Below are 27,405 nucleotides of genomic sequence, written 5' to 3'. Positions count from 1 at the left end.
TTTGCCTTCCTTCAAGACATCCCTGTGTGGGGACAGGGTCGTTGTATGCTGTGAGTTAAAAAAACATTTCCCTAATCCCAATTCCCCCTTCCTGCAGTTACTGTAAATTATTAGGGGGCTGAGTAAGTGGGTTTTGTGTTCCCCATTTATTTCCATACCCCAACATCCCATTATATCCAGAAGCCTAAAAAAAACAATTAAGGTCTTTTGCGGTGCTTTTTCTCTTTTTATTTACAAAAAATATACACCTGCGTATTTGAGGAACTGCCCAACAATGTAGATAGAAACCACTGCCTTAGCTTTGCTTCCAGACTGCTAAGCACTCAGCTACTAGAGTTCACTGTTTGAGAGAAGTGACAGTGTTACTGTTTACAAGCTGCAGAATAGCAGTAATAACCGAGCGCAATAATGTCGTCGTCCCCATAACAAGGACATGTAATTTTTTTTAATGGATAGACTAAAAAATAAAATGCAGACTCTGAAATCAACCATGTAACAGGCAATCCAGTGCTTACCTGATTTAAGAGGAGGGTGGAGAAGAAAAGAGTCAAGCAACGTTTAAAAAACAAACAAACCACAAATTTATTAAAAATCTTATAATACATCTCGAGTATACCTGAACTCAAAGGCACAATGTGGAAGAAATAATTCAGTCTTCAAAAATTTGGGTTTTTTTACACTGCATTTTTCACTTTGTACTGAGCATAAAGCAGCACCAAAAGCTTATTTTGCTCAAAGTCAATGGCATACTTAGGCTTGCGTTTACTGCAGCCATATCATTCAGCAAAAGGAATTCTAGTATCCATTTAGCGTGATAATATGGTCTGTGACAGAGGAAAGATGGCACCTTTGATTCTTTTCAGAAAAACGGCATAGATTGACAGTATAGGCCATTAAAACAGTAAAACAATTCATCTTTAGCAGATTGTATGCTAATGAAAAGCACAAATTCTATCACAGTTATCGTAACATTATGGTTGAACATATGCGGATTATATCTGAATGACATTCATCTTGTTATCTAATGCTGCCACAGTGATGACACCATAACACTAATTTAATGCACAGCATTAAGACCTCATCCCTTAGTTCTTCATCCCAAGTATGCACTTGCAATTAGCATGTCACCTACACATTTGTTTCCTCATAATAAAGAGTATACAAATAGGCTCTGCAGCAGAACACAAATCTTCAGCAATTCCCAAAACTGAACTACAATGACAACAGGAAGGAACAAAAACATCCAATACTCCAGCAATGTTAGCTGTTAAGCCTTTTGTTGGTACCGGGTACCAACTGCACATAATAGCCTCACATGGCTGGGATTACCAATTCAACTGAACCCAATGTCCACAGCAAAAATGGACATCAGCAAATGTGGGAGCTTCACTACTGTCCACAACTGAGCAGACACTAAATCTCCACAGATAGCAAACTTTTTATACATAAAGTAGCTTTAGCTCTTTAGTACATTATTGCTTTTTTTAAAAAGAAAAAAGACGACGACTGACCTGGATTGTCACTAGCTGGGCCCTGATCAAATTCTCTGCCTTTTAGCAGCACAATTTGGAATGGAATATTCTCCCAATGATCCCTTCACAAAAAGAGACACTCTGCTACCCTCGTTCTTTGCAGTTACACAAAGAACTAGTATTTCTCACAGCTGTTACTTACGCATTTTCGATACAGGCACAATATCTTCCACAACCTGTTTTATCATCACATCCCTGCAAATGTCTCAAGAGTAATTCTAACATTTACAGCATTGAAAGTCACATTTTTTTTTCAAATTGAGCTGTGGCAGGTGGCCCCCAAATGAACATACATGATTCAAATTTACATCCTGAAAACATAGTTGGGTGTGTACACACATACATAGTAACAGTACCATTTAGAGAACTCATCTCCCCTCTCACATACAGCTTCATATCCTGCTCAATGACTTGCAATTTAAAATACCCTATTTGTACTGCTGCTCCCTCGCTGTATTTAGCTGCGAGCCATACACCAAGATACAGCTAATAAACTTTTATCTTCACAATATCTAACAGTCACTTCCTTGACATCACTTTAAGATTCTTCTCCAAGAAGAGCAAAATCTCAGCATTAGAAAAGCAATGAAAATGCTATACATAAATACAGCTATTTTTACATTTAAAAACTCAAGTAATGTTCACCATTTGGCGCAAGTTTAGAAATATGCAACTTTCAGCATTGCACTCTTGATCAAACCAAACAACTGCAGTCAAGGTAGCCTGTTGTCGGTGCTCTTTCAACTAGACTTTGTCGGTTGAGCATGTCAAAATATACTTAAAGTCATAATTTTGTAATAGGATGAAATACCTACTGACTGGATTAGGGGAAAACTGATGTGTACTGGAGTTCAACCACAACATTAATGGTTTTTTAATATTATCAAGCCCCACCTCAGAAGTCTGAAAACATTATTACTTGGGAGTGCTAATTTAAATTTCAAAAAGCTAAAAAGAAATGATGTGCACATCTTTCTATGCATTTTGATTCTCCTAACATATCAGTTTTCATTAGACATGCTACAGTACAAATACAGTACATGCAGTCTATGCTGTAATTGTGTGTTCCATATAATTTCTTCTCCTTCTAGATCCTGGTATAGAAGAGAAGTGACTTCTAGTTATTCGTTTCTTTAGTCCTATCTGAAACATTGGTTTGATCCACTTCAGTGTTCTTGAGAAATGCAGATTTCATGCAGCTGCAGTCTGCCTTGACATATTCTTTGGTTCTTTACTTGGAACACACCAATCATCTGCTTCTATAATGGTTTGATAATGCTTAGAAACAGACTTGTTGAAAACAGGAAGTTTCTCTACAGAGTCTGTGGAAAGGGCCTGGAAAGCAAGACCAAATATAGTTAGATTACACCATTACTATCAATGTAGTAAACTAATTTTTTTACTGAGCCTAGTTATGAGCAAACATACAGCCTGGAACAGATTTGATTCAAAGTTTGAGACTTGATTGTTCTGCCAAGCTTTTGAGACTGAAGTTTATAATGCACCACACTTACAACAATCTTAAGGACAGAACACTAACTGATAATACTGGAATGACAAGTAGTGAGAGAGACTAAACTTAGTATTTGTGGGAAATTCAAAGTCAGATTATTTTTAATGTGAAGGTGGCCAATCTACATTTATTAAGAACTCTCATTTTGGCACATGCTTTCAATTATTTTTTAATTCATCACATTGTAATACTTCCATATATCTATAAAATATCTAAGATGGCTGTAATCCAAAGAATAAAATAAGTTACAATGACCTTCTTTGACAATAAAGGCAGTCGCAGTCTTTTGAAGAGCATATTCTGCAAAGACTCGCTGATGACTAATTTACCATTTACAATTGATACAAAGTACTGTCTTTAAAGTAATAAAGCTCAAGTTACTAATAAATTAAAAATAAACTTGATTCAAATAAGCTGATGATAGGCACAGTTGCAGCACTACAAAATTATTGGGATTGGCGGTGGGCAGAACATACCTTTAAGTAGATGAGAGCATCTGTTCCATAACCAGAGATGGAACACAGATGGAGGTCCCCATGGAAGTATTTAGCATACAGGCGAGAAATGGGTAAGCCATAACCAAAACCAGCCTAGAAATAAATAAGGCATTTTGTTAATTGGAACGATGGGTTCCTTCTTTCCTAGGCTAAGTATTGTACAAGTGTCACACTGAAGATCCTGTTGGTATGGAGTCCCAATGAAAAATGATGTGCTCTACAATGATTCTTCACAAGGAGAAATATGAGGAAAGCAAGTTCTCTCTTGTACAATGCAGTTGTAGTTTGCATTATAAACATAAAGACAATCTAAAATAATGCAACACTACTGACCTAGTTTAGGAGGCTGCTCAGTGGTTGCTTGTCTACATCAGGCTTCCTCAACCTCGCCCTCCAGATGTTTTGAGACTACAATTCCCATCATCCCTGACCACTGGTCCTGCTAGCTAGGGATCATGGGAGTTGTGGGCCAAAAACATCTGGAGGGCCAAGGTTAAGGAAGCCTGGTCTACATAATCAGTAATGCTGAACAGAAAGGGGAAGAGGTGGAAATGCATGCCAAGTACTGGGTTACTATCAGGTCTGGGACAGGTAAACCTGTGTATAAATTGTACACACCAAACTACAGGTGGAAGCTCAGAAGACAATACTCCCCTCCTCCCAATAGAGAAACCCTGATGCGCACCCCCATCCAGAGTCTGAATTGGTGCAACCAGAACAAGGCTGTTTCTATGAATTTGAAGTGATCAGCATGGTTGAGTCACTACAGATATCAGGCATGCTTACGTGTCCACCTGTCCACCTGGAAGCATCATTTTTGTCAATGAACTCAGAAGCCAAGTCCTTGACAAGAACAAGGGCAGCTCTTTTCTTACAGCTTAATTCTTATAGCTTCATCTCTTACCAGAGGAGTGGAATTCTTTTCCATCACAGGCTTTGGTGCTGTAGAATATGTGTAGCTGAAGAGGCTTTCTATTTTCCTCACTGGAACACCACCCCCTCTATCAGATATCTAGTTGAGAACACACAAAAAGGTATTAAATGCATATTTCTAATCCTTGTTAAAGTATCACTAATGCCTGCACAAAGTCACTAAATCACTTCTGCTTTAAGGATCATCCTGTATCAAATTTGCTTATCTTTTTCTTAAAAATCATATTCCGTCCAAAACAGTATTTGGCTAGCGACAGCTTGTTGTAATTTCCAAAGGTACGGCTATTTGTAATTTTGCTGCAATTCACTACCCATCTATTCCACACCAAATCTTTTTAAACCTATGAGACTCTGGATATTTCCAGACAGTCACTATTTTTGGGTGGGATTCAGTCACATACTGGCAATACAAAAAGTGCTAGAGGAAATGCATGGGAAGAGTGAGATAATGCTGGTGATACATCATTTAACCTCCTCACAAACAAATCAGGAAAAAATGCTCAATAAACAGGTTGTCTGGAAGTGCCCCATCTGTAAGTTTATATTGTATGCTGCACCTATTGTGTTGGGAAAAAAGCCTTGTAAGATACCTTAATTGATAGGTCTTCCGTTCCAAGTACAACGGTCACCTCAACTGGATCAAGGGAAGGTTTGTTTTCCTGATGTTCAACTGTTGCTCTCATTGCATTCTATGAGAAACGAAGAATCAGGAGAATGTAATTCAATCTGAGCAGCTTTAATCTTTGCTATTTTTAATATATACTAATGCATTATTAGATTTCTATCCCACTTCTTCCTTACAAAGGAGTTAGAGGCATCAAGCAAAATAGTAAAAACAGTGCTGAACAAATGCTTCTGTTAATGCACACGTAAATATGGAGGCGAAAAATGAATGTTTCATAATTGCAAACACAAACCTTGAAGAGTTCAAACAGCATGTGAAAGAGGTGGGATGGTACATAAACTATGTGGATAGGCTGTCCAGCTGCCTTTCCTGCAGGAAGATGCACAAACAATAATCAGCACACAGCTGCTATTCAACTTCAAACAATTGTTAATGTAAGTGTGTGTCCACAATAAATGCTTTTAATTAAGATCTGTGCATTTAACACTGCATCCTGAAATTTGTTATCCTTTATTATTCTATAGTACTGTAGTTCTGAATGTTCTTGTTTTGCAGAAGCTTGTATTATATTGAAGAAGTACAAACTTCCTGCAATCCACCCTTCATGAGTAAAAACATTCTTGAACTATTATAATAATGGTGGATTTGCAGCTAAGCTAATTTCTTCTTTTGATTTTTTTTAAGGAAGTGCTGATGCCAACCCTATCAGAATGACTACATGTCCATGTGCTCATTCATTCTGGAATATTGCATCGTGGCAAAGGTGAATGAATGCAACTGTGCAAATTCAGCACTTTCTCAAGGGAAAAAAAAATGGTAAGCCTCCAATTCTAGACAAGTGGGGCAGCAGTAAGAGCAAAAAGCTTTTAAAGAGGAGAAACCAAAGAGTCAGCTGGATATGGTGGAAAAGAGGGGAAAGTGCTCACCATTCACTTGAGTAAGTTTTAAATCTGGAGAAGCGAAATAGTATTGGTCACAAAGCATCTGGGCACTCTGGAAAGCATCTGGAATTCATTTGAAAGAGAAAAAACAAAGCACGATTTAACACAAACTCTTATGCATCATTAGTTATATCCTAGATACTAGACTACTCCAGGCTGTGCTCTCTAGCATTGAAATAAGGCTTCTGTATATACAGAAAGCTGAATTATACCTGTCAGCATTAAGGTACAGAATGCCACTGAAATATCCGTTAATTACTCAAGACTTCTAACTGCACATGTTTGTCACGTGGAAATCAACAGATCTTGCATGCAGCAGGCTGAAGAGGGCTGTACCCAATAGACATACAATGTCACCTGACTGCATGAGAAAATTCTGATGACCCGTTAAAAAACAGGCATTCCACCCTTCATTCACTCACTACTGAGTGTAAAAGTGTGCAACTTGCCAGCATCCCTGTCTCATGACAGTCAGAATGTGCAGGTAGGTATACACATGAACATATGGAGTTGCCTTATACCAAGTCAGACCATTACCATAGTACAATCGACTCTTCCACCTTCCTAAGCACAGTTGACTCTGACTGGCAGAGGCTCTCCATGGTTTTAGGAAGAATCTTTTCCCAGCCCTACCTGAAGACACATGGGGCCTTCTGGACGCAAGGGAAATGCTACAGTCCTTCCCCAAAATATTCTGTACTTAGATGTGAAGCCAGGATACTCATGAAAGACTGACAATTCTTTCACTTTCTCAAACTGGTTAATGCACCTAAGAAAAGGACATATTATCTACACGTAGCTGAACCCACCAGGAGATGCTGACAATTTCATATACGTACCATGCACCAAATCCACAACGTCACAGCAAGGGTCAATGCATCCAATGTGCTTTGGATTACCCACATTGTTATTGTTATCAAAAATAAGCGCTGTTGAAATAAAAGACAAAATGGTCATTTTTTTTTCCAAGGTAGCATAATTCATTACAGCTATCTAAAGGATGATTTTAAGCAATAGTAAAAAGGACAAAGTCCCACCTTTTGGAAATCCACCCCCCTGAACTTCAATTCAGCGTTTTAAATCCCTGTAATGTCCGGGACAATCCGTACATCGTATCTCTCCTTCCCACAAGAACTCATGGTGACATAGAAGGGACTATCCAACTTTATATTTATAACTGCTCTGTAAGGGATGATGGGCCAAGGGTCAGTGATTTGCTGAAGGCCATCTAGTGAGCTTCATTGCTGAACTAGGTTTTATCTGCTATTCTGTCTACTACAGTGAAATGCTTTGGCATTTACATTTTTCCAGTCTGGAGGCACCTGTATCACAATGCATTTCCCCTTGTGTGTAGTACTGTAACAGGTTTTAGTACTGGAGTTGTTATGCACACACATTTCATTGCTTTTTGGCTGTACTTTTTATTACCTAACTACTTTCTGCTTTTGACCCATGTTCTCCCTCTCATAATAATTTATATCATTTACACTAGTCATTTTTCTTTTTACAACCAGCAAAGATAAATGATTAATAAAATCCACAGTTCATCAAATATTTCTTAGAAAGAAAAACATTAAAATCAACTTGTCAAAGGGATGGAAAAACAACTTACTGTGCTGGTTTATTAACATTCGAATAGATATCCGGTTCATGTAAAAGCGATCCAAGAAGTATTGGATGTTTTGATTGACGAATGGGTCCATCTTGGAAGAATCTCTGTATTCTAGAACCCCTTGTGCCATTGTGGGCACTACATCATGGTGCCGATTTCGGACTTTGACAATGGCATCTATGAAACTGGGAAGGGGGGATAACTTTAGACTTGGCCTATCTGACAAAGGCAGCAAAGCAAAACTGAAATAAGTTATTTTTTTCACCATTCATTCTGTCAAGACAATTGAGGCATCTTAATGTTATCTCGACAGTTTATAATTTATTGCTGACTTGTTTTATTTCAATGTGCCATTTTTTGCAATATCAGGTGTCAGTTAGCTATACTGTTAAAAGCTTCTGATCATTATCATATGATCAGCAGTCTCTGTATTCTGAATTGAATAATGTTCATGCTTAGCTAGTTGAGCCACCCATCAAGTCAGCTGTTACTGTGAAGCAAGTAAAGCTACTAACAACACAACTCATAAGAACTTACTTTGATAGAACTTTGTGGTCATCTGATTTTTTGTCACGGAACTCCACTAGCTCCATTAGGCTTTCAACATACCTGTTAATACACAAAGTAAACCATGAATTATTCATACAGGCCAGGGAAAGTTGACTGGACAGATAAGATTGCTTTAGCAATTCAGTAACTTGGTGACCTCAAGTAGAAGGCAAACTATGAGCAAACAGACTACTAGGACTTCAGTTAAGTTTAGGAGTAGAAAAAAATATTTTAAATTCATATATGCCTGCCTCAATGTTTGTATGCATGCCTCTTAAGCTATCTCCAGCTCACTATATGTTTCTAAAATGTGTGTGGTATCAGTTGGTATGCAGCATTGCACATACCAAGGACGCAAACAATGCCACCAAATCTGTGCACAAACACAGCAGCTGTTAAAACTCAGTTCCTTTATCTTGACTGTGCAGAATGTCATCATTATGATAACACTGCATGGACAGAAGACAATTACAGTGGTACCCCGGGTTGCGCACCCCCCGGGTTGCGGACGTTCAAGTTGTGAACGCCCGCAACCCGGAAGTGTTTCCAGAGCGCGCGCAGCCCCCGGATGCACAGAAGCATTATGCGCACTTCGCGCATGCGCAGAAGCACTCAAATCACGCTTCTTCCAGGTTTTTTTGTGATATACCCATCTGTGTTACATACCGCGAACCGGAACGGATCGCGTACATAACATGGAGTACCACTGTATGTGAGGCTTCACAGCATCTTGGTTCGCATTTAACAAGCAGTCGCGAAAGCTATAAAATGACTGCAGAGGATGCCATAGTTGTGCGTCTAGCACTTGCTTTTCTATTCTATGACTCACTGGCGTTGATATAATGATCTGCATTTTACTAGCAACTTGTCAAGCTTCAAATACAGTGGTACCTCTAGTGACAAACTTAATTTGTTCCAGAGGTCCGTTCTTAACCTGAAACTGTTCTTAACTAGAGGTGTGCTTTCGCTAATGGGGCCTCTTGCTGCCCCTGTACCGCCGACACACGATTTCCATTCTCATCCTGGGGCAAAGTTCTCAACTCGAGGTACACTGTAACTCTTCCAGGTTAGCAGCATTTGTAACCTGAAGCATTTGTAACTTGAGGTACCACTGTGAAGGTTCTTGTTACTGTTGCAAAGTAAATATGAAGCTTTCTGAAATTTAAAAGCATAGTGAACATAGTAAAATGTGTTTCATAAGTTTGCTACTTACCAACTTTTTACCAACTGTACTGAAGGAGTGCTCAACAATGGGCTAGGGAGGAAGTCGATTTCTTTTAGGATATTTGCTAGCCTCACAGGAAGTTCATGCCGAAGAAAAGAAAAAGATGTTTTCTCGCATGCATTAGTTGACCCTGAAAAACAAAAGCCAGCTCATTTAAGTTGTTTTCCATATAAGCACCATAAGGAATAGCTTCATCTTTATGTTATACAATCAAGTAGCTCAGCTACCAGTGCAAGATCCTGTAGCGACTGCAAGTTATTAGAACTAAAGGATGTTTTGCACAACGGCAGCAGTGAATACAAAGTAATCTCTGAAAATAATCAGGTGTCTTCTGCTTGTCACACATTTCTGCAATACCAATGTGCTCTTAGGGAACAGAGCTATGATATGAGTTACCACAAATAAAATCAGCTATAAACTATATTATTAATTTAAGCCATATTATATGTAGTTACAATTTCTTGGCAAGGATTAAGAAAAAGGTCTAAGCTGCACTCCTATGTGCACTTCCTTGACAGTAAAATGCACTGAACTTGGTAGGATTTAGTTCTGAGTAAACATGCACAGAACCCTACTTATGAAAAGTGAACGAGGCCACATCCCAACTGTGTTCCACCAAGTGTCAGAAGAATACCGAACACTTCCTGTCTCTTGAGATATTAACAAACCCCCACAAATGCATATAAATTTCACAATTCTTTACTCTATTTTAAGTTCAGCAAGTACTACTTAACATTAAGAGTATGTAATTTTAAAATACCTTTGGCTTTTCTACAAGTAAAAATTGTGGGCCCTCACAAAAAATAGAGACAAACAAAAGCCAATCATTGCTAACCAGTCACAACATAGAGATCTGGTAAAACCACAAGCATGTATAAAAAGCTTTAGCAAAATTATTACTGCTTTAAATAATTCATTTTAGCTGCAAGTAGCAGACCACACCTAACACACTGGCATGTGTATTTCTATATCTAGCAGCTGGGTGATTAATATTTTTTTCTGCTTAAAAGTTGTAAAGTTTCAAACTGTATCTACTAAATGAACAGCAGGTCCTTCCATTGCTTTTTCTATCACACAACAGACTAACACTGATGGTTGAAGAATGATTGAGTACAGTGTCAGCTAACAAAGGCTAGCCTTGCCTACTATGGGTGGCCAGGCTAAAAGTAATAAACTGAGTAATGCTGAAAATTACTTATCCAATTAATGAAAACTGGAGGACAAAATCCTATTTTCATACTTTGTGACTTGAAGTTATTACCATTTTTTCTAGCATTTGTAATAGAACATGTGAAGCAACTTGAGCCAATGAGCACAGCTGTCAACTTTTTCCTTTTTTTAAAAGGGAAATTCCCTTATTCCGAATAGGATTCCTCGCAAGAAAAGGGGAAAAGTTGGCAGCTATGTCAATGAGAGAAGAGTAAACAACTATGAAGATTCCTAGAAAGCGCCCTTGAAAAGCTGCCATTTTTAGAAAAAGGTAAAACTGCTTCTTTATGGATTTTAAAAGCTAACATTAAAAAGTATGGTAGCCTTGTTGGTCTGCCGTAGTCAAAACAATATAGAAAAATTCCTCCCAGTGGCACCTTAGAGACCAACTAAGTTTGTTATTGGTATGAGCTTTCATGTGCATGCACACTTTGTTGGTCTCTAAGGTGCTACTGGAAGGAATTTTTTTTTATTAAATAGTATAGAACCAATTTCAGTGACTAAGAAAAAGATAGTTTAGAAACACAGACATGTAGACAAATGTTTACTTAGGTGAACTATTTCCAAATGCTTCACATTTCATTGCATAATAGATCTAATAAGTACCATATGAAGGGAAGGGACATACAATGTTATTTTTTTAACTTCAGAATTAAGAACTCCTGTAAAATACAGTAATTTCCTACAAAACTCTCCCTGCACATTTGCTTTCTAATAGAACCAAAATTGTTGCATAACAAAACCATAGAGAAAAAAAGATGAACAAAAAAATCTATATGCTCAACAGGTGACAGTTCCATGGAGCTCTGTGCAGTCCTAAGAGATGCTAACAACAAATGAAAACTTCAGCTGGAGTACAAGGGCAAAATATGAATAAACAAACGGGAGGTTTGGGGGGGGGGTCCTTAAAGCTTTGTAGTGCAAGTTTACTCAGCAAGATCAATAGTCAGGGCTGGCCCACCAAGGTGAGGAAACCACCTTGGGCAGCATAATCCAGAGGGACAACAGATCTCAATGTAGATCTTTATTCTCCCCTTGCACCTGATGTAGATCTTCACTCACCCATTCCTCCCTGGTGATGAGGGAGGTCACCATTTTGTGGTTTGGCTCAGGTACTAGAATGTCTTGGGATGGCCCTGTCAATAGTGCTCACTCCCAGAGAAGTGTACATAGCATCAAATGTGTGGATTGCATCAGATGAATTCACTTGATGAACCAGACTCCAGTCCACAGAAGCTGATGTAACAAAGAACTTGATTAAGCACTTTAAGGTAGTGCAAGACTTGCTTGCTTTTGGTTTTGCTATGATAGATGCACACAGCTCCCCCACAGCAATTTGCTTGAATGCAAGCCAATAAGAAAAGATGGAGATAACATTCCACACCCACCCCATCCCTCTTGGGAGCATTATGCAGACACACCCACTCCAAAGCAAAATCGTTTTCACCCTCCTTTCCCTCCTGGCCTCAGCTTGCACAGCTTTGTAAGTCCAAGCCACGCATACAAGGACAGAGGACCAAGGGTACCCCCCCCCCACTTAACAGAATAAGCAGGGTGGGCCCCCTATAATGCAACAGGACTGACTTCCCACAACTTGAAGTGAGTGCACCACCTCAAAAACACCTCCACCCTTTTGCTCTGGCGTTGCCCCACAGCGGCCACCCCGTCCCGCTTCCACCACACACACTCTCTCTCTCACGCACGTCGATCGCACCGCAACTGCCCTCACCGAAATCCAGGAACTGCTTGATGGACAGCGGCGACGGAGAGTAGCGGGAAAAATGCTCCACCTCTCGGGGCGCCCGCTCCCCGGCTAAGGGGGCCGCGCTGCGAATCGCGATGCGAGCGGCCTTCATGGCTCCGCGGCTGTAGCAGCGAAACGATGACCGCGAACAACGGCTGGAGTGTGTGTGTGCCTGTGCGGTTCCTCCGCTCGAACCCTTTTGCCTCGCTCCCTGCACGTGCGGCCCCTTATTTACCACTTCGAACCCTCCCTCCGGGGGGCGTGCCCGGAGCGCGAGCGAGCGCCAAGCCACGCCCCCTTTCCTGAGGCTAACTGCCGCAAGTGGGCTCTTCCCACAGCCAGCCTCCCCTTTTCCAGGTATCTCGCGTGCGTGTGTGGCGACCTTTGGCCCTTCGCCGCTTAGAAGGCTTGGCTGCTGCTGTGGGAGGAAAGGGAGAGGGGGCGTGGCGGAGGAGGCACAGGGAAAGTGGGTGTGTCTTTCTCTCTCTGCCCCCCCCCCCCGCCGCCACTCTCGACCCACTTGCCCTTGTTTACGCGTTTGGGGGACGGAAGGACACGATGTCATCCTCCCTCGTCCAAGTCCTGAGCCTTAGTTGTCTCCCCCCTCCGCCCCTCTGCCGTTGGAGAAACCGTCAAATGACCGGCGCGAGACTGAGCGGTTGGAGTGAGGGGGGGGGGGAGAGAAGAGAGAATGGAGCGCGGCCAGACCCGCTCCTTAGTGGCGGGTCGTTTTACTAGAAAGAGCCAATGGGAAGGCTGTATCCATACTGTGGGCGCTTTGACTTCGGGCGGGCCTCGGGCGATAAACAGCTCGGCCCGATTCCTGAGGGAGGAGGCGGGAGGTTGGTGGGATGTGCCGGTTTTTCCAAGAAGCAGGAGAACACCCGGCGCGGGGGCGCTTCACGCCGGCCCTGTCAAGGGACGGGAAACGAGGCCGAGGGGTGGGGTGGGGTGGGGGCAGGGCCAGATTTAGGTTCGATGAGGCCGTAAGCTACTGAAGGTAATGGGGCCCTTTATATGTCCAGCTGTCCTTTGTCAACAACAAATTGTCGATGTTTTTTGTGCTCAATATATGCTGTATGGTAATTTATGGACGTAATAGGTATCTAAAGTCTTTTGCACATGCAGAATATAGGCACCCTATATATAGAAATGAGCAAACCAGTGATATTTTAGGGAGCAGACTAGCAGGCAGAGCCCATTATTCACATCACAGGAGCCTACACAGCACAAAACACTGTTGCTGTATGTAGGTTTTATTTTATTTGTTTTTTATCATATTTTGGAAAAGTACATCAGTTTTTTTCCTTTAATTTTTTGGGGGGCCCTCAAGGAAGTGGAGCCCTAAGCTATTGCTTGTTTACCTTATACATAAATCCCAACGTGGGGGAACATGTGGCGGTGGCTGTACATTGTGAGAGAAATGAGCTCTCTCCCCAAATAGAGAAGTGCCCTTCCAAAAAATTATCCTTCCCCACCCTAGCAAAACATCCTAAATATAAACCATCCCGTTTTAGTACACAAATCAAGATGTGCTCCTTCCAACGGTTTCACGGACTTGAGGCTTGTTTTCTGGCATTGCAAACACTTGTCATGATAACATGATTGCAATATCTTCACATTCTTTTGAGGGGTGTCGGGGTTCAAGAAGCACTGGGAAAGTGAGGCTTTTAAAAGAATGGTAAGTGTGGAATTAGGCAGCGTTTGATCCATGGAGGTGTGTTTTTTTTTTCTTTCCCCCCCAAAGGGTAGTGCCATTCCTTTTTTATATATATATTTTTACTTTTATATACCATCCATGATGTGCAAGGAGAGGCCACATGTGGTTCCTCCCTTCCTTGTTTTATCAAACAACAACCCTGTGAGGTAGTTACAGGTAGGTAGCCATGTTGGTTTGCCGTAGTCGAAACAAAATAAAATAAATTCCTTCCAGTAGCAAGGGTAGGCAACCTAAGGCCCAGGGGCCGGATGCAGCCCAATCACGTTCTCAATCCGGCCCATGGTCGGTCTGGGAATCAGTGTGGTTTTTACATGAATAGAATGTGTGCTTTTATTTAAAATGAATCTCTGTGTTATTTGTGGGGCCTGCCTGGTGTTTTTACATGAGTAGAATGTGTGCTTTTATTTAAAATGCATCTCTGGGTTATTTGTGGGGCATAGGAATTAATTCATTCCCCCCCCCCCAAAAAAATATAGTCCGGCCCATGGCTGAAAAAGGTTGCTGACCCCTGCAGTAGCACCTGTGAGGTAGGTTAGGCTAAGAGACAGTGACTGGCCCAAGGTCGCCCAGTGAGCTTAATGAGTGAGTGGGGATTTGAACTCTCATTCCATAAGTGCCATAGGAGCCAACTTCTAGGGGCTGTGGGGGCTTTGGCCCCCACAGTAAAATATTTGAGGTGGCTGGACCCCCATAAAGTTGATGGGCATTTCTATTCAAATGGTGCGTGTGCACTGCGTTGATTATGTGTGGTGGCCACTCTTTTCTTCCTAACCCTATACTGCATATAACACCAATGTCTCACAACAAATGTAACTGAAGAACCTGAAGAAATAGACAATGCATGAGCTTTTGAAAACGAGGGGAAATTATTATTTTTTTAAAGAAGAAAAGGAGTGTGTGGCAGCCCCCAGTATTTAAAGAGCCCCCACCCCTATTACATCATTAGAACCAGAACATAAACCTATGAAACTAGAAAAGAGCAAAAACTATCAATGTTTGGTCTAGATCCTAGGTACTGCACCCTCACTAAAGGAGACTGTATGGATGATTGTAGGATGGTGTGTGTACCTGAGCTTATGGCCTCAAATTCTCTTTATCTTATATGCTGCTTTATTACAAAAATGACGACTAGACTACTGATCCTAAAATGAATAGTTAGTTGCTCAACCACCCCCTCCAGAACCCACTGCTCTCAACTGACTCTCAACTGCCTCACATTCAAACTCCCTTTCAAATCCTCATCCAATCCTCACTCACCACCAGTATTCCACACTCTCCCTCTTCCTCTTCCTCCCTGACATTCCCATAATAATTCTGATACAATTACCTTAATACTGTAACCCTATTACATTCAGTATTTTATACACGATGCTCCCTATAATCATACTGTTATAAGCACTTGAGCTTTCTATTCATGGTTCCTAGGAAATGGGGGTGAGCAAACTGCAGGTTCTCCATCCCTGTTCTAAAAACCAGATGTCTTCCCCCAAATGATCCTGGGAATTGTAGTTTGTTAGGGGTTCTGGGGATTGTAGGTGTGTGAGAGGGAAGCCACAATGGCACGAGTCATTTCAGGGGAAGTCGTGCTTTAAAGGTGCATTGGATGCTCTTTAAAATACAGGTATAGCATCATAGAATTGTAGAGTTGGAAGGGAACCCGAGGGTCATCTAGTCCAACCCCCTGCAATGCAGGAATCTCAACTAGATGATCCATGACCGAAGGAGAGTCACTGCTTCAGGCCCTAAGGCCTCTAGAGCAGGAGAAAACAAGCTTGCTCCATCCATGTGACAGCCCCTTAGACTTTAGTTATTGAAAGGACTGCATGGTGTGGATCTCATATCAGTGTTATGAGAGTGTAAGCAACACATTTCTCTCTCCCCTTTCTCCAAACCATGCAGAATTGCAATGATAACCAGAAGGCTGGAGTTTGGAGCCCAGTCAGGGCTGGCTGTGGGCAGGATCCTTGCATTGCCAGGGGTTGGACTAGATGACCCTTGGGATCCCTTCCAACTCTGCCATGCTCTGATTATATCAAGCAGCTAAAGGAACAAAAATATGCTTCTGAAACATTTGGGAATCATAGGAACACTCTCCCCACCAGTGGCTTCCAGCAAGAGCTTGTATCTTCCTTAGAAGAGAGGCAGTCCAGAACAAGGGGGGAAAGGCTCAGAGTTCAGGTATGTAGAAATGCCAATTGAGTGACCTATACTATAGGAACACTTCCTTCCTGTGTCCCCCACCCTCATGCGCCAGACTGGTGCTAGCAAGGCTGGGAGTCGTGTGACTGCTGATTCCTCCATTTTCTTTGCAGGGAGGGAGACTTTCCCCAACATACCGGTATACTTTGTTCTGGCCAAATCCCTGTAGAGACATGACAATCCTCATGTACTGGGGCAGAGGGAAGAAAGGGTCCTTGTGAAACATGTTTGGGGAGTCTGGCTTCTAGCAAGTGCTTTTCAGAAGCATTGCTCCCTTCAACAGGGGAGGCTGAGCATAGCCATCACGGCTAGTTGCCTTTGGTAGGCCTCTCCTCCATGCAATTGTCTAGCCCTCTTTGAAAGCCATCCATCCCATCCAAGATGCTCTTGTGGTGCATCTGATTCTCCTATGCTTCCTTGCTCCTGCAAGCAGATGACTATTGTGAGATCCTTTGGTTAACATCTATCTGGGCTGGAAAATATTAAAGAATCAGAGGACTGGTGAGCTTCCCTTGAAGCACAACTGATCAAAGGCAGGCAGATTTGTTAGCACCTTGATAAAGGTGCTCAGACGACAAAGGATGCTATCATACCCCGCAAGCATCTCAGAAAAAGTTCCCAAGCTGATGGAGAAGAGAGCAGTTAAGTGGTCAGTGGGGCTCCAGGTTGCCATTTCTGGATCCCAACACTGCCCTTCCAAGTTGCCCAAGAAATCAATGTCACAAAAGTTTTTTCCTTGCACCTCCTCCCCGTGATCCCACGTGGGGCCTTCTCAAACATATGCTGTGTCTGAACCAGCAGATCCCACCAAACCAAGTATTTGAGGACCCAGTCAGAAAAGGAGTGTGCATAGTCATACCAGAAATAAGTAACACCTTCCAAGATAACAATGCCCACTCACAATAGAAAGAGCTCATAACCCACCAACAGCATACAATTCAACATGGCTAACTTAACCCAACAAGCCCCCTTACCCACGCAGAAACAAATCCCACTGCGGCCAGCCAAAGATGATCAACCACACCCTAGGCCACCCCAACCTCTCTCACCACCAAGGAAACATAATGCGCGAATAGAAAGAGAACTTCCCCAAGTAACACTGACAGAAAACCCCCAAGCACACACTAAATAAAGGAACTTAAGCTTTGCCACCCCAGTCTTTCTCTCCCGTCCCCCCGCCTCCAGGGCCGGATTTAAATGAAGAGAGACCCTAGGCTATTCCACTTGTGAGGCTCCTCCCAATCCCCCACCCTCACGACTATAAAAAAAATGGAAGAGTGTTACAAACAAAATTGAGTGAAGCCAATGATGATGGGTATTTAAAATTCTGCAATTCACAATTTCTCCTCTAAAGGACATCAGAAAACTTCATCAAAATTTGTCTAAGTTTGTCACTTTCAATGTACAGAATGCTCAGTGCGGACAACCTCTCTTGAGACATCGTGACCATTAATTCATTTTTAATTCTTTTGAATTAAAGAATTAAGTCTTGAAAAACACCTCTCTCCCGAGCAGTTAGTGACTATAAATCTAAGAAATAGCCACAATATTGCTTCCACATTAGGAAAGGCCATCTGAATTTTTTCCTTGTATATAATTGGATAAAGGTCTGTATGAGATAGAGGTTGCTCTGCTGTAAGCCTATGGCTTTGTCTCACATACAGGTAAAAGTGCAAAGTTCATCAATAAGTTTCAGCTCAATATCTTCTGGGTATGCTTCCATTAACAGTGCAACTCCTTGCTGAATTTCTTGCTTAGATGCTATCAGAATAGCAAGAATGGAAAAACAACTTTGCAACATCACTGTACACATTTTTGTTGTTGTTGTTCAGTCGTTCAGTCGTGTCCGACTCTTCGTGACCCCATGGACCAGAGCACGCCAGGCACGCCTATCCTTCACTGCCTCTCGCAGTTTGGCCAAACTCATGTTAGTCGCTTCGAGAACACTGTCCAACCATCTCATCCTCTGTCGTCCCCTTCTCCTTGTGCTCTCCATCTTTCCCAACATCAGGGTCTTTTCTAGGGAGTCTTCTCTTCTCATGAGGTGGCCAAAGTACTGGAGCCTCAACTTCAGGATCTGTCCTTCTAGTGAGCACTCAGCGCTGATTTCTTTGAGAATGGATAGGTTTGACTGTACACATTACTTCTTATTAAATTGGCTTCAAGTGCATCTAATATAGGAATAAAGAATTTTATCCTAAACTTATCTCTTCAAGAAAGTGCATAAGGCATCAGGTGCACTTCTGTCACTTCTTTGCCGTTCCCTCACTTTTTGTCGCCTTGTTTTGTAGTTAATATTTGGTAAGGTGACTTTTGCTTGTCTCAAGCTCATCAAAATCTTCTGTTTAAAAAATCCAGAAGTGAACTGTACAAACTTGCACAAGAACTCAGTAACAGGTCTGATTTCTGAAGGGCTTTGCTGACCTTGTGAAAATGACCTAGCACGCAGATTTATATACCGGGATTCTGCAGATTTTGGCTGCAAACTAGGGTTCCTTTTTCATGTTGGGTCCTACAGTTTCAAATTGGGCCCCACTGGCTGGCCCTGAGTCTCATAGTTGCTGGGCCCGAGTTGCCCTGCCCTCACATGAAGTCTTGGTTTTGCAATTTGGGGAGAGGGGAGGCTGCCTGCTGGGGGCGGGTGGGCTGGGGAGGCCCCCTAGATTTAGAGGCCCTAGGCTTCAGCCTACTTAGCCTATACATAAATCCAGCACTGGGGGTGGGGCTTACCAGGGCCCCAACAATATTTTATTCAACTTGGCACCCCTGGTAGATCCGTCCGAGTCCTACAGTCTAATCCCTACACCATGTTGACTCTCTTTTATTAGAACCAACACTTCACCAGATAGTGAGCAAGCTGAAGAGTTCCCCAGGACTTTTATTCAGGCTGGATATTAAAGCAAACAAACAGAGGAGGGACATGGATTTTAAAAAAATACACCCTGAATATACTGTACACTCTGTTGTTTCTCTTCCGCTGTTTTTTCTGCAACACACTAATCTACTTGGAATATGCACTTTATATGATCCACTCCTCCCATGTAGTCCTCAGGGATGCAGTGGCACCCTTTAAATCTTCTGACTTCTACAAAGTGTCAGCACTGCCCCCCCCCCCCCGATCATGAGATGGCAAGGGTGATTTTCTCTCTTGAAAAGCACATGTCACACGAGCACTCTTTTCCACTTCCTCTTTCAGCTCTATGTGCTTTTCAGTATTAATTATGCTGGTCCCTTGCAAAAGCAAAGTGTGTGTGCGCATGTGCTTTATCACTTCTTGTATCTTTGTGGGATAGTATGAGGGAGAGGGGTCAGAAGTGACCATTGAGCTAGCACACACAGCACTTCCTCAAAAATCCAAGTGTGCCAATGGGCATAAAACTGGTCAGCAACCTCTGCTTTATATCATGGAGTGAAGAGGTTCTGCAGACCTGCACCAAAATCCTATAAACCAGGGGTTGCCAACCCAGCACCTGCGGGTGCTAAGGCTTAATGGATTGTATTTCAGGATAGGCAATGTATCCTGAATGGCATGCTGGAGAAGCTTTAGCTGGGAACTTTTGGTGCCAGCCAGTAGTTTGGTTTCTCTCTAGACATGTCCTTTAGTAGGTCAGTCATGGTTACCTACTTTGACTTCTTAACCTGTTTCTTCACTCTCCCAGGTGAACATTGCAGTTTTAAGAATGGCTGGTGTAAATCCTGTAGGAGTTTGTCCTTGTCTGAAGGTCTGGAGAAAATGTGGCTACATTTGATTTTTAGTTGACAATAGAGCATGTGATAAGCTCTTCATGGTAAGTATAGTAGTTTGTTGGTATCTGGCATAATAAGACGGTGTTTACCGGTATATACCAATTGAATAGTTGCACAGTGGTGTTCAGAAAGTGAACCTGCTGTGTAGACTTATGAAGAATCAGTTTGATGATGAGGTGGAAGTTGCTCCAATTCTAGCTGTATTTCTCAAGGTCCCACCCCTCTTACTGGTTTTCCTCTCCTTTCTTTATGTACCCAGCTAGTCTGAATTCTAATGCCTCTTCTCTGCAAGGCCGTTGGGGTTGAGTTTTTTTTGTTTTTTGTTTTGCTCTTGCTTCCTTGCAGAGGACAACCCTCCCCTGCATGAAGTGCAAAATACTCCCACCCTGATGCCCAAAAGTCAGCAGAAAAACTGGAGTTTTTCCAGGCCCAAGTACCACCTAAGATATTTGTACATATAATATACTGTATATCAAACACTGAATTCCTTCTGAATAAAAGCAAAGAAAAATCGTAGAACACACCAGTAAGCCAATTACTAAAGGAGCCGATCCTTTCAGCAAGGAATAATAATAATAATAATAATAATAATAATAATAATAATAATAATAATAATAATAATTTATTTATACCCCGCCCATCTGGCTGGGTTTCCCCAGCCACTCTGGGCAACTTCCAACCGAATATTAAAAACAATACAGCATCAAACATTAAAAACTTCCCTAAACAGGGCCGCCTTCGGTTGTCTTTTAAAAGTAAAATAGTTGCTTATTGCCTTGACATCTGATGGGAGGGCGTTCCACAGGGCAGGCGCCACTACCAAGAAGGCCCTCTGCCTGAGCTCCTAATCAAATTAATTGTGAATAAAGGCCAAGTGTAATGCAAGCTTTGGTATTATGGCTGCAGTCCTAAGAACACTTGCTTGCTGATTTACATACATGCTCACCAAATATTACACAGGCTGCCCCAAGATGGGGTCTTAATATTGTAAATGGGTCATTTAGATATACAAAACAGGTTGGTGGCAACGTGTTCTTTTAACTTTCCAGATTTTTCGTTGAAATATTAAATGGAATTAAATTGGTGAAAAATATGGGCTGGCATTTTCATGCCAATGGTGTTGTGTGTACTTCGTGTACAATTAGCCCACTTCCCACAATAATCACCCATCTGTAAGCACCCAGAGATAAAAATAAGGGCATACAGGCTAACTGTACTTTCCCATAGTAAGAATCATCAAGCAAGCCAGTTCCCTACCCCTGTTACATAAGGTTGCAGCCTCTCCTTGTGAGCTGTATGCTGCATTCATTTACTATGCACAAGAAACAACATTTTATAGAGAGCTTGGAAAAGAAGATGAACACTGCAGAATGACAACCTGAGACATTCACTCTTGCAGAATTTTTAACAAGGCATTCACAAAAGGGGAAGGAGGTGTCAGTGATTGATTAAAGCCAAGAAATGAGGAATGTTCCTGGTAAATAAAAGGTAAAGGTAAATGACCCCTGGACAGTTAAGTCCAGTCAAAGGCGATTATAGGACACGGGTGGCTCAGTGGTCCTGATAAATAGGGGCAGCTGGAAGAACATAAGGGCTTAAGTTCCATTAAGCTGTGTTCTTAGAAAATAGGTGTAAGTTCAAAAGGCAAGTGGTTGAACTTAATAAAATTGCATGCTTAATAAAACCCATGGGCAAGGGTTGCCATAATGGCATTTTCTCTGCCGGCTTTAGCACTAACTAGCCTTATCTTGCTACACCTATTTGTTTCTCTGTGCTTGTTTTTCCACTGACTCCTAACATTTTCTAAATTTACTCTCCCCCTTTTGAATCCTCAGACAGCTGTGAAGCTCTGTATCCCTAGCAGCAGTGTTGACAAAAACAAAAATCACTAAGGCTGAAATCCTATACCCACCTGGCACTAAATCCCATTGAGCTTAATAGGTAAACATGCTGTAGCAGTGCAATCCTGTACCTACCTGCTCAGAATCAAGCCCCATTGAATTTACATAGCATAGGATTGCAGCCTTAAGAGATTTAACAAAGCATTAAAATTTAAAAATAAGTTAACATTAGCTGCTTTTTTGACATGATTATATTGGCAGAGAAAGCTGTTTGGATTAGCTTGGTTAAAGTTTATTCAATCTGCCTGCAGGGTATGGGCTGCTGTTCTGCAAATGGGTATAAACATTGGGGTGGCAACAGGGTTGGAGTTGTTTTTCAGAAATGTCCTTCCTTGTAATGGTCAACCAAAACTTGGAAAGGAAGAAAGAAAGAATCTGTAGATTTGCTAATCCTGTTTTGCTGACTTTGATCATAGCCATTCTGCCCTCAGAACATTCCAACAAGAGTTACATATTTAATTTTTCCAAGCCATTAAGCTGTTCAGTAACCCTCACCTCCCTGCAAAATTTTCTATACAGACTTTAAAATACAGTGAAATGAAAGAAACAACAACTGGAGCTGTAGGCTGTTAATCCAACTTTTCCCCTATTGATAACCTATAATGCACAATTAAACAGCTTTGTCAGCTTGCTGGATGCGGAAGACATTTTATCTCAATGTGAAGTTTAGTAGGGGAAAGTTCACGGAGCTGTGAACAAAGACTTTCCATTCGGTGTGTGGCAGTGCTGAGATACTTTGCATTGCCTCCACGGCTCAAGTTTAGTGGGGGAAAGGTCATTTCTAGCGGCAGAGGCACTGAACAACATCCTCCCTGCTTCTCATATTTCTTAGAAGTCAGAGTACAGTATTTGGATCGCTTCCCCACTGCACTAAGCCTAGTTGGTAAAAAAATGTGTCTGCCTCCAGAATAAACTTGCAGTAACAAACATTCATCTTCTGTAAACAGGAGGAAGCCTTCTGCATTTTTCTCTGGTTGTTGAACAGTTTAAAGCTAAAAGGGACCCCTGACCATTAGGTCCAGTCGCGGACGACTGGGGTTGCGGTGCTCATCTCGCTTTATTGGCTGAGGGAGCCGGCTTACAGCTTCCGGGTCATGTGGCCAGCATGACTAAGCCGCTTCTGGTGAACCAGAGCAGTGCACGGAAACGCCATTTACCTTCCCGCCGGAGCGGTACCTATTTATCTACTTGCACTGGTGTGCTTTCGAACTGCTAGGTTGGCAGGAGCAGGGACCAAGCAACGGTAGCTCAGCCCATTGCAGGGATTCAAACCACCGACCTTCTGATCGACAAGCCCTAGGCTCTGTGGTTTAACTCACCGCACCACCCGTGTTTACTTGACCAATTTGGAACACCCACAAACCTCTTTTTTAATACCCAATGTAACTGCATTTAAAATTTAAATATTTTTACCAGAGGCCCAAATGGAGGGGGGAAAGTTATAAAAAAAAATCCCATGCACAGCCTACATGGGTCCCTTGCCTGTCCATATGGCAAATGTCAGGTACAATGAGCTGTGCGTGGGCTGAAGACTGATGCAAGCATGACCACCTTGTGAATTGTTCAGTCTGGCCTCACATCCTCTGAGTTAGCCAGGCTGATGCGGCTTTGGAGTTTAGCAAGACTGGCACTAGTAGTGTGGCTGAGCTTTATTTTTATTTCTATTTTTGGCCCCATAATTTTGATTTTGCCCTGTTGTGTATTGTCTGGATTATTTTACTGAAGTACTGACATAGGGACATTTATTGTATTGATTTTGTATTATTTGGCAGTATTGATAGGTTATGTTAATAAGCTTTTCATGCTTTTTCAAGCATTGTTTATTTGGGTAATAAGTTGGAGGGTTCTTTTTCTTAAGTGGTGTATAAATTTTACAAAACAAACAAATAAATTACCTTTCTAGAAGCTTCTAAGATTGTTGTTTGCTCTAGTAAAATGTTTGGCCCGATGCAAGACATTATATTCTCTATCTTTCTCCCTCTCTATCATATTTTGATGGAGAGAGCATCACCTAGCAAAGGCTTCTAGCATGCTTGACTATACTTAAATAAGTATAATGCACCAACAAAACTGGAACAGTCAGATAATGTCAGTCCTTCACAGTCAGTTGACATTTCAAATGATGCACCTAAAGACCTTAAAGTAGAGGAGATTCTCAGAGAACACAACAAGATTATATAGGACAAGCACCAATTCACTCTTGCTGAGTAACAATTCATTTTGATTTAGTAACCTGTGAAGTGGTATGTTAAAAATAATGAACTTTAAGGAAACCCATGAAGAGTGTGATTATCAAAGCTTACTGCATCTGACCTTTGTTTGCTGACTTTTATTGTAAGGCAGTCAAGACAGATAATTTATATCATCCCTTTCCTGTACTTTTTAATGACCTTAGATTTAATTTTTTAAAAAAATTGGATGCATGCATCAATCAAAAAGTTAGGCTGCCAAACAAAATGAAGGCATCCTTATGTATTAGAACTTCTCAAGGTTGTTATTTATAAGCAGTGTCTTAAAAGTTAAGCACATTTCCTGACAGGGAAACATGACTCCTTGCCCTTATCCAGACATGCGTCATACCTGTTTTTGTGCATCCATTATGGCTCACTCTTTTTAAATAAAACTTCCTCTTTAAGGCTGCTCTGCAGAAATATCGAGTGCAATGTTTACCAACTGGTGCTGAGCAATGCATTTTCATTTGCATGGCTCTGGCTGCATGGGAATCCTATTGAGATGACGGGCGGCATAAATCTATCAGCAAGGACCAGTAGACTGCCCCTGGTGATGCAAACATAAAGAACAAGGATAGATTTTTTTTCAGGTCACGACCTGAAAAATGAATTATAGAATGAATTTCTATACAGTATATTCTGGCGTATAAGACTACTTTTTAATCCAGGAAAATCTTCTCAAAAGTTGGGGGTCGTCTTATACGCCTGGTGGAAAATCTGCAGTCAAGTATATCTCAAACTCTATATTTTAACTGGAAAAGTTGGGGGTCGTCTTATACGCCCAGTCGTCTTATACGCCGGAATATACGGTAATTTAAATATAGTTGGGAAGGCTATAACCAGATGACCTGGACACTTGCTCACTGTGCTATCCATCTGGTAACAGTTGTTGGACAACTTCAAGGCCCCTCCTTCTCTTCTTAGGGTTCTTTATGTTTAAATCAACAACAACAACAACAACAATTTATTATTTATACCCTGCCCATCTGGCTGAGCTTCCCCAGCCACTCTGGACGGATCCCAATTGAGTATTAAAAACAATACAGCATTAAATATTAAAAACTCCCTAAACAGGGCGGCCTTCAGATGTCTTTTAAAAATAGGATAGTTGCTTATTCCCTTGACATCTGATGGGAGGGCGTTCCACAGGGCAGTGGAGGCTGAGATTGAAAATTACAGTACATACGACACAGGAGATATGCTAGCTTAACCTCAGCACACACTCCTCTGAACTGGATTGGCACTGGAGGAAGAGTTTAAAAATCTTTTTATCAGGTGCTGTTTTCCCATTCTAACTCTGCAGCCCAGCTTCCCCTCTTGGGGAAAAATGCAGGTGTCATATCTGACCCAGTACTCTTATCCTCAACTTATTTGGGACCCTCTGTGGCTACTTTACCTCCTCCCCCACTGCTCTTGTGCCTTCATGGGTTTGGAGGGATTCAGGGCACATGCAGAAATCTTCCCCATCAGGGATCTCCCTTTCCCTCTTTTTCTACATGTGCCCTGAATCCCTCCAACCCCATGAAGGCATGAGAGCAGTGGGGGAGGAGGTACATGTTGCTGCTAAGTGCATTACTTTATCTTTTTTCCTGTAGGAGTTGATAGCAGTCATTCACTTATATGGAAGAAAATAAAAGGGAACACCTAAAGGCAACATTAGTCTGGTAAACTTGTCCTTTCATGATCCTAATGTTTGGGGATGTGAACAGATCCTCTCCCCTTGTGTCTCACTGATTGAAACCCATTTCTTTTGTCCCATAGAATTAAATGGGAAACTCTGAGAACCAAACCAATCTCTAGCTGCATTGCCTTCCCATAGGTTCCATTCCTTGGTGTGGTGGAATGCTGGGAGAGTGGGATGGAAAATTAGAAACTTGTGTAATATACTTGCAACCTGCCTACCTGGTGGGTGTGGTATTTCTAGGAGGAGGATTCATGTGCTCAGTGGGATCCCGACCATGTCAACTCTGCACAGAGACACATTGCACCCCTTGCTGGATCCCTGTCAATGTGTAGAGCAGGCCACTCAGTGTCATGGATGGAAATAAGCTTGTGGAACCTAGCTTTTGCCCTTACCACAACAGTGTCCCCTTTACTTTTTCCTGTATGAGTGAATAGCAAACTTTGATCAGAGAAAGGAAATGAGAGCACTTGAGGATATCACCGATGTGGGGGCTATGCCATGGAGGCTGTGTACATATTAACTTTTACTCTGGCTCTAGTGTGCTATCATCACTGATTTTTGAATCCTTGTATGCACAACATCAGCCATGATGCAGAGCTAAAGAAAGGTAAAGATACCCCTGACAGTTAAGTCCAGTCGCAGACGACTCTGGGGTTGCGTGCTCATCTCGCTCTATAGGCTGAGGGAGCCAGCATTTGTCCGCAGACAGCTTCCGGGTCATGTGGCCAGCATGACTAAGTCGCTTCTGGCGAACCAGAGCAGCGCATGTTTACCTTCCCGCCGGAGCGGGACCTATTTATCTACTTGCACTTGACATGCGGAGCTATCCTGTAGTTTATTGAGAAATGCTTCTGTTTGATGTTTCAAACCAAAATAAAATTTTAAGTCACAGTAACTTCACAGTTGAGCTGAGGGTCTGTGTTTGAGACCGCCACTGAACATGTACGGATAACAGTGAATGCATAGGTGAATGAGAGTTTGGGTGAGATTGCAGGGGCAGGAAAACTGAACAGGGAATGCACATTGGGTGATGAAGGCACCCCCACTTCCTCTCTAGTGTGTACAACAATGTCCAAGTGTGAGTTGAAATGCAACTGGTGTGGGTGAGAACAACCTCACTGCATTTTCAGCTCCTAATGTGTACATAGCCAGAGTATCCAACTTGTTCCCATCTGCATAGGGCCACCTCTGCATTTGCAAATCAGCACTACATGGGTTCTGTTTTTTGTTTACACTGAAGTGTGATTGAATGCTGTGAAATTGTAAATACAATGTAACGGTAGGTAGATTTAAAAATATCTAGATGTTTGGTGTTTAGACCTTGTCATGGCTCCAATTAATTCCTGGTCACAGCTCGACTAATTATGGAGCAAATTAACTTTCCACTTTAAAACCTTTCACATTTATTCAGTTCTCATTTTAATCCCTTACTGTTCTAAGTGAGACTATCCAGAATTTTCCATCTCTGATTATAAGTCTTCTGTTAATCTCCACTTTACTTTATTAATGGAAGTTTAGACCCATTTGTTTTAGTACATTCTGA

At 41.8% G+C, this 27,405-nt stretch overlaps 1 protein-coding gene across 1 annotated transcript; it reads right to left on the bottom strand.

Moving 5' to 3' along the window:
- Positions 1 to 677: 677 nt before the first annotated feature.
- Positions 678 to 12,546, bottom strand: PDK4 (pyruvate dehydrogenase kinase 4). The gene is made up of 11 exons (XM_033166293.1): positions 12,366 to 12,546; positions 9,416 to 9,557; positions 8,191 to 8,262; positions 7,654 to 7,838; positions 6,881 to 6,970; positions 6,027 to 6,104; positions 5,393 to 5,469; positions 5,066 to 5,164; positions 4,447 to 4,554; positions 3,522 to 3,635; positions 678 to 2,867 (listed from the first exon to the last, which is right to left on the bottom strand). Exons 1-11 carry the CDS (start codon positions 12,490 to 12,492, stop codon positions 2,724 to 2,726), a joined length of 1,236 nt encoding a protein of 411 aa, XP_033022184.1. The 5' UTR covers positions 12,493 to 12,546; the 3' UTR covers positions 678 to 2,723.
- Positions 12,547 to 27,405: the final 14,859 nt, after the last annotated feature.

Source organism: Lacerta agilis, chromosome 12 (assembly GCF_009819535.1).
Source record: "Lacerta agilis isolate rLacAgi1 chromosome 12, rLacAgi1.pri, whole genome shotgun sequence".
In the NCBI taxonomy this organism is placed as follows: Eukaryota; Metazoa; Chordata; class Lepidosauria; order Squamata; family Lacertidae; genus Lacerta; species Lacerta agilis.
This window is presented reverse-complemented; position numbering and strand designations above follow the sequence as displayed.